Source organism: Podarcis tiliguerta (assembly GCF_965153285.1).
Source record: "Podarcis tiliguerta genome assembly, chromosome: 18".
Lineage (NCBI taxonomy): Eukaryota > Metazoa > Chordata > Lepidosauria > Squamata > Lacertidae > Podarcis > Podarcis tiliguerta.
The window spans coordinates 5,871,340-5,885,176 of NC_139551.1; the positions used below are offsets into that span (position 1 = coordinate 5,871,340).

Here is a 13,837-nt window from a genome sequence, read left to right on the forward strand (position 1 = left end):
CTATTTATCTACTTGCACTTTGACATGCTTTCGAACTGCTAGGTTGGCAGGAGCAGGGACCGAGCAACAGGAGCTCACCCCGTCGCGGGGATTCGAACCGCCAACCTTCTGATCGGCAAGTCCTAGGCTTTGTGGTTAAAAACAAAGCCCTTACTAAATGGTTTATTATTTTAAAAAAAGCAAAACCATTTTGCAATTGTTATTTTAAAATATTTAACAATGTTGCTGTTTTAAAGAGCAGAATACAGACTTTGGTTATCATCATTAACAGGCTACTTTGTGGATTAGCTGGAGCAAAACACCCACAAAGCCCCTTGTGGCTCATTGCGTTAGGCAGGCAGGCTTCTGGGAATCGCCAGCAGACAGTAGAAGATGAAGAAATCTCCATTGAAGGTTGCCTGGCTGATTGTTTTGGTCTTCCTGTCCACACTCTTCTGTGATCCATGCGACGGTCACCTCCAGGCTTGACTACTGTAATTCGCTCTACGCGGGGCTGCCCTTGAAGCTGTCCCAGAAACTCCAGCGGGTGCAGAATGCTGCAGCGAGGCTCCTCACGGGGTCTCTGCCATGGGAGCATATTCACCCAGTGCTTTTCCAGCTGCACTGGCTCCCGGTAGAGTACAGGGTCAGATTTAAGGTGCTGCTTTTCACCTTTAAAGCCCTTCGCGGCCTAGGACCCTCGTACCTACGGGACCGCCTCTCCTGGTATGCCCCACGGAGAGCCTCAAGGTCCATAAATAACAACACCCTAGTGGTCCCAGGCCCTAAGGAAGTTAGATTAGCCTCAACCAGAGCCAGGGCCTTTTCAACTCTGGCCCCGGCCTGGTGGAACGCTCTGCCTCCTGAGACCAGGGCGCTGCAGGATCTGATTTCTTTCCGCAGGGCCTGTAAAACAGAGTTGTTCCACCTGGCCTTTGGCTTGGAGCCAATTTGATTCCCTCCCTCCCTCTCTTTCTTTTTACCTTTTCCTTTCTCCTCCTGCGATGAGGCTACATTTTAATATTTGAATGTTTCAATATTTTAATGTTGTATTTTAATTTTGTTTTTAAGTTGCATTCATTCAACTTGTTTTTATTATTGGTTGTTAGCCGCCCTGAGCCCGACCTTGGCTGGGGAGGGTGGGGTATAAATAAAAATTATTATTATTATTATGGCCCAGGTCTCACAGCTGTGGGCAATTGCATCCACATTGCACATATAACAGTTTCAAAGCACATGGTTTTCGTCCCAGTATCGAGAACTGTTTACCCCTCACGGAACTACAATTCCCAGAATCTTCCGCAAACTAAAATAGCCCAGTGTGCTTTAATTGTGTATTAAATATGAAAAGGTTTGAGCAGAAACACTTTGGAAGTTGGGGTGGGGAGTCAACTCATGAAACAATGTGAAGATTATAGTGAAAATGTTTGAAAATTTAAATTTAAAAAAAATACAAAAAAATAAAAATGTGTATTAAATGCATGACATCGATGATGTTTGTTTCTGGGCTGCACTGCAAGCCCCAACCAGGTGGGTGGGTGGGAGATAGACTTTGGGATTTTAGCATTTATGAGTAATATTTGGATAGCCTTTCAGGAAAGGCTAAATTTAGCCAGAACCAGTTTATAAACCATTAAAACTTGCTGGAGGTTTATTTTATTTTCCACCTTCATTTTGAAACTTCAAGGCAATTGTACTTCTTGATTAAAAAAAAAAAAAAAAGTTGGGAAATTTGGGAAGAACATTCCCACAAACTGTTCTGCAACTTGATTTTTCTGTGTTGTGATTTTTGTGTGTGTAAACTGCCCTGAAATCTACAGGTATAGGGCGGTATACAAGTTTAATAAAAATAAATAAAATCTGCTGCCCCATTGAATCCTGCCGCCCGAGGCAGTTGCCTCACCTTGCCTCATGGGCGGGAACTCGGATGAATTTTATGCTCAGGTTTTAATGGCAGAGTCAAACGCTGAGATGCAGTTCAAAACCAGGGCACAACTGTTACAGGGAAGATGAGTTGAGTCACAGTTATTTGTATCTTCCAACTATCTCTGATTATTCATGGAGTTTGTCATGCTCTTAACTTAAAAGGCACAATATCTCTTTGTGTGTTTGTGTGTATACAATATATATATATATATATATATATATATATTTGCTTTCGTAGATTTTATATATATATTCTCTCTGCTATGGTTGATAGCACTCTGCTGTCTCTGATTTATGAAATGGAACCTCCATATATCAAGGGAGTCTACCGCTGTATTCCATTCCGTAGAGGGTGGGCGAGAAACCACCGCTACTGTACGTTCTGCCTGGGCTCTGCTTAGGTCCCATTTCTCACACAACCAAGATGGCTGCCTTCCATTCCAAGTTACGGGACGTTGTTAGTAGAGGCAGGAAGCCTAGGTATCCCCAACACCCCACCCCTTTTCGGGTTTTGCATCCTCCACAATGCCACAGACCTACAGGCATTTTTCCGGGGCAGCGTGTGCGTTTGTGTAGAGAGTGGGAGAGAGACAAGATGGTGGCAGAGGTGGTTTTCAGACGTGGCCACCTTCGTAACATTTCTAAGAAAAATGTACTCCAAGAAATTTGGAACCCACAGGAAGAGATGGGTGGGAACTTATGGGGGAAGGAGAATCCAAAGTAAACAAGCTCCAGCTGAACCTCTAGGTCATGAGTAGGCAAACTAAGGCCCGGGGGGCCAGATCCGGCCCAATTGCCTTCTAAATCTGGCCCATGGATGGTCCAGGAATCGGTGTGTTTTTACATGAGTAGAATGTGTGCTTGCATCTCTGGGTTATTTGTGGGGCGTAGGAATTTGTTCATTTCCCCCCCTTCAAAATACAGTGGTGCCTTGCAAGACGAAAAGAATCCGTTCCGCGGGTCTTTTCGTCTTGCGGTTTTTTCGTCTTGCGAAGCAAGCCCATTGACAGATTAGCGCTATTAGCGCTATTGACAATTTAAGGGCTAAAAACGGCTTTTTAAGGCTTGGGGGATTAGCGGTTTTGCTGCTAAAATGCTTTTAGCAGCTTAGCGCTGCAGGAAAAGGGGTTTTGGAGCGGACAAAAAATTCAAATTTTTTCGCCATTTTTCGTCTTGCGAAGCAAGCCCATAGGGAAATTCGTCTTGCGAAGCGCCTCTGCAGACGGAAAACCCTTTCGTCTTGCGGGTTTTCCGTCTTGCGAGGCATTCGTCTTGCGGGGCACCACTGTATAGTCCAGCCCCCCACAAGGTCTGAGGGGCCCTGCTGAAAAAGTTTGCTGACCCCTGCTCTAGGTGGTGGTGGTGGAAATGGAGACCATCAAGAGAAACATCACAAAAAATGCCGCCGCTTGTGACTCTCTCACCTTTATTTCATGTTTTCTTTTTCCTATAAAACTCCTCCATAAATTTCACAAATTTAACAAAAAAAAAGGCGTAAAAGTCAGGACAAAAAAACCCCAATCCCTTAACTTATTACAAACATTCCCGCCCACCCCTCCCGCCTTTCCAGGTTTCATTTCGGAATAATGGGCTAGGCTCATTTATTACACCAGAGCAAAGAACTTCCCTTCCCCGCCCGCCCCAGACCCAAAGTACTTTTAATATCCTCTGTACATAGACCAGGTATTTAATACCTTTGCTTCCAGCAGAAGACAGCCTTAAAAAAATTACACACCAGCGAGAGGATCAAGTACTCAGTCGCTTCCTTCAAGAGTGCAAAACTCCCACCTCTCTTTTTTTTTGTTCTCAAGGCCTTTACACACTCATGACACCCCCACCCCCAGCCAATTAAAATTAGATATGTGTTATGACTATTCAAGGAGCATGGTTAGGGATATGCGCACTTTACAATAAAAAGGGAGGGGGGAATCTGAATACAGCAACCTGTATACATTATATGCAATTTTTCTTAATTTGCATACTCTTCTGGTATTGCTAATCATGGGGGGGTGGCAAAGAGATATGAAAAGCCCCTCCCGAAACCACAGGAAACCTTAGCCCTCACCAGACATTTCCCCACCTACTGGTAAGAATACGAACTGGAATCTTGCCGATTTTAACTATTTTTTTTGGAAAAAAGGAAAGTCCTGAGCTTCTCAGGAAGATTAATTCCGGAACCGACAGCACCTTTCATACTCAGTTCTGTTCTAGCAGGAAATGGCAGTGGACACACAACTTTTAACACGACGGACAGATTTTTCCTAGGGTGCTTCCAAGACCAGAAGCATCTCTGATTGCACCCGGGGAGCGCAGATCTGGCCATAATTAAAAACACTTTTAAAATCCTATTTCTTTCCATGGGTGGGCACACCTCCCCTGTCGAAGTAGCAGCGGTGCTTCCAAAAAAAATCACCAAAGTGGAAACAGACTGGAGAGCGCTTTGGGCTTGCTGTTTGGACAGAACATGGGGGTGGGGGACAAACTTCACGGAGGGCAGAACTTTTTTTTGGAGACGGGTCCCACTTTGAGTGATGAACTCAGACCCCCATCTCTTCCCAACGGCTGCTCAGGGGGGAAGAAGACGCAGCAGCTGAAATGGGTAACGGAACAGCTGCGTCTCTCTCAGCGGGTTCCAAGGTTCTTGTGGCTAAAACGCTTCCTGTAAGTCATGGGTACAGCAGATGGAAGCCTTCTAAATCTCTGCTGGCTACCAGGAATGGACACCAGACCTGCGGGGAAACCCAAACGAATTTGGAGCACAAATCTTTCCTTCTGCCTGGCACATTTAAAAAGGGGAAGTCTGGGGGGAAGGAAGCAAACACTTTTGAAATATTTGTTCTGAGCAATAGCTAAAATTAGCATTGGTTGCATTAAAAAGGGTGTTCCCCCACTAGAAACAAAACATTCCTTCCATTTCGACTGTTCCTCAGCTCAAGCAGAACTTGCATTCTGGCTGAATTGCACCGTCAGTTTGTTCCTATTTTCATCTTCAATCCTATTTGCTAAGTGGCAAAAAAAGAGACCAGGCTTAAAAAACAATCTGGTAGATGAAGGCAAGCTGCGAGAACAGCCCACCAATTTCGTAAGTTAGCCTTGGGAGGCAGCCAGCTGAAATGGCACAGCTACTGGGGCCTGACATAAGGCCAGGTTGCTCCCCCCTCAAATCACATACGGCCGGGATCTCATCTGACATGGCAGAGAGTCTCAAAGGCCAAACTTCACCTACCGTATTTTTCGCTCTATAAGACGCACTTTTTCTCCTTAAAAAATTAAGGGGAAATGTGTGTGCGTCTTATGGAGCGAATGCAGGCTCCTTGGCTTCAGCGATAGCAACGCGAAGCCTCCGGAGCGCAGAGGGAGAGCTCCCCCCGCGCTCCGGAGGCTTCGCGTTGCTTTCGCTGAAGCCGCCTGAAGCCCCCGGAGCGCAGCGGGAACTCCCACTGCGCTCCGGAGGCTTCAGGCGGCTATCCGCAAGCCTTCGGAGCGCAGCAGGAGTTCCCGCTGCGCTCTGAAGGCTTGCAGATAGCTGCCTGAAACCTGGAGAGCGAGAGGGGTCGGTGCACACCGATCCCTCTTGCTCTCCAGGATTCGCTTCGCTGGAGAGGTGCTGCACAGTTTTCCCTCTCTGCGCAGGGCCCCTTCTGCGAAGCAGGAGGAGAAATGGAAGGGGCTCCGTTTCTCTTGCCGCTTCGCTGAAGGGGCGCTGAGCAGAGAGGGGGAGAATCCCCCCCCCGTTCTCCCCCTCCTATGGTCCTATAGAGCAAAAAATACGGTATTTCCTATTATCTGAGCGCCTCCAAAGCTCCGCATGACTGTAGGGGCTGCCTCCTTTTTTCCGTGCCACACTTGTCAGAATATTATACATGTGCTTAGCGTTGCCATGCGCATTTATTCATTTCATAAAATTGTGTACACCGCTCGAGTGTAAAAACCTCAGAGTGGTTTGAGGACCCTTGAAGCAAGCCTTTAAGTTGCCACTCCGCAGTGTTGCATTTCTGCTTTTAAAAGAGAGCCCTTTATCGCCCCAGACCTACCCGTTAAATCTTAGCAGCGCGCAGATGGCTTAAGAACCTCCAGATTGTAACACTGCCACAGGGAATCATACAAGCAGCCGTTTAAATGCCTGAATCAGGTACTGTGCAGCTGTTAACACTGAAACGTATCTATAATAATTATTTGAATGGAAAACGGAAAGAGCCCATGCTTATAGCTGTAGGATTTTGTGCTCTGAGATGTATAGAATTCATTCCAGACTCTTTTTAAAGTGGCAGCATTGCATATATTTTGCTTTCCCCCAAATTTCTCTTAAAAACAAAACAAACAGGGGGGAAATAGCTTTCAAGTCTCTAAAATTTCCACATCTACTGAAAACACTTCCTTCCCCCCTCCCCACCCATCCCACAGCTTTAAAACTCCTAACATCTCACATCTACTTAACACCATTGGGCCAAAATGAAGAGGAAAAGCGGTATACGAAGATTTAGGCGGAGAGAGAGAGAGAGATCGGGTTTGCCCAACCAAAAACACAATCCATTTTAACCACCCCCTGAAATAGGCCCTTTAATACAAAAACCGAAAGACAGGCAACAGACTTAAAGCGCTGTCAGTTTCAAGGAACGGAAGAGGAAGGGGAGGAGAGAAAGATCATAAAGAAGACACCCATTTGGAAAGACCCCCCCCCATTCCTCACTACGCTTCCCTTTGGGGTGATTTATCAGACGTCAGAGATAGGTAAAACCATCCAATCTCCCCCATCTCTGTTACAGCTACCCATGGACGCTCTCACTCAAGACACACACACACACACACAAGAACACCACAATGGACCCACAAACACAGCAGCCATTCTAAGAGAAAGAATCTACAACGGAAAGGAGGAAGAGGAGGAGAATGGAACCCCAGTATCATAAAACCCCAAGACTGCGCAACCGGCATTTGGGCTCCAGGCCCAGCTGTAAAGCCCCAAAGGCTTTTGGAAATAAAGAGGAGGAGGTTGGGGTGGGGGAGAAAAGGAAGGGGGGTGGGGAAATCAGATCACAAGGAAGTCCTTTGGTGACCAAAACAGCTACAAGGGGCACCAACGGGGTGAGAGGAAGTGGGGGTCGTTCTTTAAAAAAACCAAAACCTATAAAATACATTTTTTAATAGTGGAAGAAAACACCCTCCCCAGCTTCTTACAAACGCTCATTCTGCACCCCCCCTGAGCGATTAATACTTAAGTTTTGGGCGAGGCTGCCCTGACCAAAGAGACAGCCCCCACCTCGTCTCGCTCACCCGAGAACGCAGCTGCCTGGCGGGGAGGGCAACATCCAGGAGGAAGCAGGGAGGGGAGAGGCTTCTCCGCCACCCCCCCCCTCGGGTGCCGTTTGTTCTCAAGGCAACTTCCAAACGCAAAGACACAGCAACATCTGGAATGAATGGATACTGGCAAAAGCGGAGTGTTTGGGGAGGCGGAGAGAGCTGTGCGGGGGGTTGACAAGAAATGCCTGTTCTTGCTTTGGAAAGGAGGAGGCCTCGCAGTACCCAGGGCTGGAAGCAGGCCTCATCCGGAGGCTGCACGGCATCCATGTTGCCTGCTAACCCCCAGCCTAGAAAGGCAGCGTTGCTGAGCTCCAGGGGTGCTGCAAGGTCCTCGTAACAAAACCGGGGGCACAAATGTGTGTTGGGTGTATATCTATACGTATACATACACATGCTCAGACATATGTATACACACAAATTTAGAGGCGAGCCCCAGATAAATTAATTCAGTTAAATTGCATCCCATCCCAAATCATTCTCTCTTCAATTCCTTCAACCCCAATTCCATTTCCCCCAGCAGGTGCTGCTCAAAGTGAATTTGCTTCCTCAATTACGTCCCCCGTTCATTAACCTCAAATCGTCTCTAGGTAAGGGTTATGTTTAAAGTTGTTTAGACTCTTCGATCATCCGGCCCGGTGTGGTAAGAACTGGTTCTGTGTTTTATTTAAGAGTAGGTCCCCTACCTGGGTAACAAACAGAGTGGTGTAGAAGTAAATTTTTGCCACACTGGGAACCCCTTTCAGACCAATTCATTAGGCACCCAGAAACCCTGGGGAACTTTGAGAAAGAAATAGGGGCTCATGCCACTAGCAGCGCCCCCATCAAAGTGGAAGCACCTCCAAAACACAGAAACCTCTCCTACTATTTTCTGTTTCTTTTCTGTTGGCACAGCAGAGTCTTCTCTGGAATTCCCCAAATTCTGAGGCTCAGAACGACTGGCCAGATGTGAGACGCAGCTGAGTCATTGCAACAGAGCAGCTCTGGAAGTTGGCATTTTATAAAGACAAACAAGAGACACACGGACGGGAAGTTAAAAAAGGAAAGCTCGAAACAGGATTCGGGGTCAACATGACCTAACGAAGATCAGATTATTGCCGCATAAGAGTTGTCACTTTTGCATGGGGTGGGGGAAGTGGGGAAGAGACTAAGACGAGCAGGTTTAAAAAACACCCGTCCCCCAACACAACTAGCGGGACTCGACACACAAGCCGCAAAGCCCCCCCCCCACCCGAGCACTCATTTTAGGACCCCTAAGAGAGCTCAAAGCGAAATCCCACATCCCACCTGCCGCAACACAAACAGCATCACCACCAGTAGTCCTGTAACATTTGGCAAAAGGTTTAAGACTTGTTTGGAAGGTAAGCTGTGCCTCTAAAATGCTAAAACCGTGTGTGTTTCCGTAAGGGGGGGTGGGGAGTTTCTGCATACTTCAGGGTCTTCCCCCTACCGGATACAGCCCCACGCCAAGCAAGGAATACTGACCAATATTCCAATTAGTGTTGTCCAGCACCTGCCAAAGTTTGTTTCTGAAACCGTGCAGGTGTTTTGAAAGAAAGAGGAGGAGGAAGACAAACTCTCAGAGTTAGTTCGTCTCTTCCCCACCCCTGGGCCAACTGCTTTCACAGAAACCGGCGGGGAGGTGGGGGTGGGTGGGGAATGCTTGTCCGCAAAACGGGCAATGGCGGTAGACGCATTTTGGCAAAAGGTTAATTGAACACTGATGGCAAAGAAGGAAAAGAAGAATGAGCAACGCAGATCGGTCCCTTTTGGGGAACGGAGGGAGGAAAAAGAGAGAGATCTTCAGGATATTTGCTTGGTTTCGATATGCCAAAAATAAAATAAAAATCTGCCCACAGGTATGTTGAAGAAACAGGTCAAGCTGTACTTTAACACCCCCCCCCCAATCTGCCACTGCAACTTTTAAAAAACGAAACGGAAACAGAAATGAAATATCAATGCCCCCCCACGCAAAACCCCTACACAACCCCTTTTGAGACCTTAAGACCCAATTAGGCCCTTCTTACACTTATATATATATATATAAATGACATATATATATATGTATACGTCATTCATATATACATATATATGAATGACAGGACAGGACAGCGTACAGTAACATAGTCCTTACAGTTAAAGCAGATCAAACGGGGGGAAAAGGAACAAGGCTCTTGTATGGGGAACTGGATTCAGCACCACATCGAAAGCCTCAAGTGCGAGATGGCAGGCGCCGTCAGCGGGCGCAAGTACGTTTCGAAAATCGTCCCACGCGCAGAGGAGCAAGTTCAGGCCGGGCGGCGCCGCACCCGGGACGCAGAACCCGCCCCACAATACTCCACTGGCTGTCCTCTGGGCAAGTCATGTGATTCAGCTGCACCAATGCCTGCCCTGATCTGATCGGAACGTCTCTCCATGTGACCTGGGGTGAGAGGCAGCGGGAAGAGGCAAAGGGGGGGGGGGGGCAAGCCTCGCGACGCCTGCAGGCCGGGTTGTTTCCACGTCCGTAGGTCCCGCGCAGAAACGGCAGCTGAGTTTTATCCCGAGCTTAAAAAGAGGATGCCTCAAACGTGCATTCTTTTCCTTAAAAACACACACACATAAGAGAATCTCGTTCTAAAATTTAAAAAGCCGGAATTAAAAAAACAGCAACAACCAAACAACCAAGGAGAGCGCGGTGTCGCGGCTAGGGCCAGCGCAGCTTTTACTCTACCAGTTCCAAGCAAAGCTTCTGAAGCGAAGGAGGGCGGGCCCGCCGAGGGCGAGCGCTCGGCTGAAGCCCAAGAGGAGGAGCGTGGCTGGTGGCGGCGGCAGCGGCAGAAGCGGCGGCAGCAGCAGCGTGTTCCTAGAGCGTGGCTGATCCCTAAGGCAGTGCTTCAGGTGAATCGAGAGGATAAGGCGGCGGCCAAGGTCCACGAGTCCATTTCCTGGTACCGAAGAGACGGGGATTCTGGTTTCAAAAAAAAGCGTCCAGCTTCCGGAGCCAAGGGTCACGTAGCCACGGCCTCCAGGTAGCTCTGCAGCTTGCGGACGGTTGTTTCGTCCAAGGAGAACAAGTCAAAGTCGAAGGTTGTGTTGGTGACATTGAAATGTCCGGTTTCCTCAATGAGATTTACAATCTAGGCCGGGGAGGAAAAGGATCGGAGTGAGACACAAATATTCTTTTCCCCCCTTATAATTTTTTATTAAATTTCCTGTTTTACATTTTAGAATATATGTAGTTATTAGGGCGGGGGGGGGGGGGAGAGAAGCATTTCAGTATTTAGCTTTCAAACTGCTAGCCTATCTAACTTTTGAGACCCGTATTTGCTCCCAGGACAGCTTCTGTTGAATTTGCAAGGCCACAAAACTAATATTAATAATAATAATAATGACAGGTTACAGTTGGATACAGTGGTGCCTCGCAAGACGAAATTAATTCGTTCTGCGAGTTTTTTCGTCTTTTGAATTTTTTCGTCTTGCGAAGCACCGCTGTGCATTGACGGTTTCCCATAGGAATGCATTGACGGTTTTAAGAAAAAGGCGCAAGACGTTTTCATCTTGCGAAGCAAGCCCATAGGGAAATTCGTCTTGCGAAGCAACTCAAAAAACAAAAAACTCTTTCGTCTTGCGAGTTTTTCGTCTTGCGAGGCATTCGCCTTGCGAGGTACCACTGTATATGCATAAGGTGCCTGAACAAGATAATCTGAAAACAGCAAAAGCCGCACCACTCATTGCACTGCAGCAAAAGAGAACGTTTAACATCCCCCCTCTGGCTTCAACTTGCATCCCACACCAAAAAACCACCTAACATGTCCTACCTGCTGAAGCACATTTCGTTCCCGTAAAGCCATCAGCCTCCGATGAAGTTCCACCAACTCATCAGTGTAGGCCTTGGAGAGGGAAGAAGGAACATTAGCAAGGAGAACTCTGTATCTCGAGGTTTTCAGATCTCTCGCCGTCAAAAAGCTGATTAATGCTCACTCCCCCCCCCCCCCCACAGCCTGAAGGGCAAATATGCTGCTGCCAGTTCAGGTGGGCAGTGGGGAAGGTTTTTGTCCTCCTTTGCAAAAAATGGACACGGTGGGTGGGTGGGTGGGTTAGGAGTGATGCCCAGTGAATGAGAACTCCCGTATTGCACATGAGCACATTGTGAAGATCCCAGGCCACACAGAGGTTAGGCTGGCCTCAACTAGAGCCAGGGCCTTCTCGGCTGTGGCACCAATCTGGTGGAACGCTCTGTCCCAAGAGACTAGGGCCCTGCGGGACCTGACATCTTTCCGCAGGGCCTGCAAGACAGAGCTGTTCCACCAGGCCTTTGGCCAGGGCACAGTCTGACACCCTCCTCTGGCAATCTGCACAGAATCTTGCTTAATGGTTGCCATCAATTTGATTTTGATTAATTTTTATAGTGAAATGTTTTTAGAATGTTGGATTGTTTTGATTGTTGTTAGCCGCCCTGAGCCCAGCTCTGGCTGGGGAGGGCGGGGTATAAATAAAATTTATTATTATTATTATTATTATTATTATTATTATTATTATTATTACTACAAAGGGTTGGGGGTTCGAGGGGAAACGGCGACACAAAAACCAGCCTAAAAGAAAAGGGGAAGGCAAGTTTTGTATGCATACAAGCAGTGCAGGAACAATCTCTGGCATCCATTAAAGGAGGTATGGGAGAATCTCTGGGTCTCCAGATGCTGTAGAACTACAGCTCCCACCGGTCCCAGCAAACACGGCCAATGACCAGGGATGATGAGAGTTGTTGTTCCGCAATGTCTGGAGGGCCACGATTGCATTAAAGCGTCTCTGGTAGCAGAGCCTGTGTTGCTGCCAGGGCTGAGCAAGAGGGCTATTTGAAGCTTTGCTCCAGCAGCAGCAACAACAAAAGCAGCAGCAACGCGCCTACTCTGTAAGAGAAAGAGGCTGCTTTAAAGGAGGGTAGCATAGGTTTTTAAATATATACAATATGAAGTTGCAGGTCATGCCCTGGTCGTCTTACACCCTACAATTCAGCAACCTCCTCTTTAAAGGTAAAGGGACCCCTGACCATTAGGTCCAGTCGTGACCGACTCTGGGGTTGTGGCGCTCATCTCGCTTTATTGGCCGAGGGAGCCGGCGTCCAGCTTCCGGGTCATGTGGCCAGCAGGACTGAGCCGCCTCTGGCGAACCAGAGCAGCGCATGGAAACGCCATTTACCTTCCCGCCAGAGCGGTACCTATTTATCTACTTGCACTTTGACGTGCTTTCAAACTGCTAGGTTGGCAGGAGACTCTGTATGAAGTTTCCTTATAAAAAGACCAGATCCTCTTCTTTTGTTTCAAAGGAGAAAAATAAATAAAAAGGAACCCGATTTCCCGCACCCACCATCTAGATTAGGGAAGTCCAACAGGTAGATCTAGATTGTGATCTACTGGTGGTAGATCACTGGACGTCTGTGGTAGATCACTGGCTCCCAAAGCTCAACAACTTTGACCTGAACCTCCCCAAACGGGGTAGATCACTGCCAGTTTGAAACACTCTGATCACAGCCTCTTGGGAGTTGGCCACGCCTGATGACAGAAAGGGAATAAATGGGACCCCTCCGAAATCAAGTAAAAAAGAATCAGTATATCCACTTCCTGAGGCCCAGGGAGAAGCTTGGGTGTGGGAGGAGAAAGAATTGGGAGCTCTCAAATCTAGCAGGGCTAGGAAAGGCAGCCAGGGAGCTGCTGCCTGCCAGAGGAGACAATGTTGGTTATGAACTATTGGCCCGGCTCTGCAGGAGACAGCTTTGCACATTTCAAAAGAGGTGGCTGGAGCCTTGTTAGGGCTGGCTTGGTTTGTCCTGAGCAGGAAAGGGCTCTCTCTGCCAACAGATGGCTTCTCCTTCCCTCCCTTCCCTCCTACAATTTAAATGCCCCTCTCCAGGGAGGTACCTTGTCATAGGTCCCTTTCTTCAGAATCTTTTCTGGTTTGCTGCAGGACTCTGGACTCTTCCTCCCAGTTACCTGAAAGCAGTTAAAGAGGGGGAACGTGCTCACAAGCCAGTTCAGAGGGGACAAAAGGCAATGATAAGGTGGCAAAGACTGCGCTCCTTCAAACGGCAAACCAGGCGCAATCTAGAAAACAGGTTCTCTCCCCTTCTCGTAACAACTCTGCCCCCCATGAGGAATTTCCCCACCACCAGCCAGAGCTCCCCAAACGAGATCGATTCATCGTGGGAGTAGGGGCAAGGAAACAAGGAAAGGGCCTCATTCAAATCTCTACTCAGGTATGATCTCAACGGATGTCCTCATGCCAGCCAGCAGCCTTCTTGAACCCAGTGTCCTCCATGGACGTTCAATCCCAAGAACTGCATCCAGAATGGTCGCTGGGCAGGGATGATGGGAGCTGTAGTCTAGTAATACCTGGAGGAAGCCAGTTTGGAGAAGGCGGCAAAATGGGGATAGTGGTTTCTCCTACAGGGCTCTGTACTCTGTCTCTGCCGAAAGGGGAGGTCATCAATTGTCCGGGTGTCTTGCGCCCCTATTTACAAACCCAGCACTGAACTATGTGACCAAGCCTTTGGCTTGTGGGTGGCTGCAAGGAAGACATTGGGAACATCCTCTGCCTGCCTTAAAACTAACAGCAGCTTATGACCGAACCCGAACTGCAGTTAGTTAAACGATTTGTT

The 13,837-nt window shown here is 48.0% G+C and overlaps 1 protein-coding gene and 1 long non-coding RNA gene across 2 annotated transcripts in view; one reads left to right on the forward strand and one right to left on the reverse strand.

The window, feature by feature from the left end:
• The first annotated feature begins 3,246 nt into the window (after positions 1 to 3,246).
• On the forward strand, positions 3,247 to 6,711 carry LOC310668690. The gene is made up of 2 exons (XR_014506798.1): positions 3,247 to 5,293; positions 5,366 to 6,711. It is a non-coding gene; the product is annotated as an uncharacterized lncRNA (long non-coding RNA).
• Positions 4,026 to 13,837, reverse strand: part of MLLT1 (MLLT1 super elongation complex subunit) — a 36,437-nt gene continuing 26,625 nt past the window's right edge. Inside the window, exons 10-12 of the mRNA XM_083421654.1 lie at positions 13,101 to 13,172; positions 11,004 to 11,075; positions 4,026 to 10,322 (exon numbers count right to left, since the gene is read on the reverse strand). Of these exons, the coding sequence (XP_083277780.1) occupies positions 10,194 to 10,322; positions 11,004 to 11,075; positions 13,101 to 13,172 (273 nt within the window). The 3' untranslated portion in view covers positions 4,026 to 10,193. The remainder of the gene's footprint in view (positions 10,323 to 11,003; positions 11,076 to 13,100; positions 13,173 to 13,837) is intronic.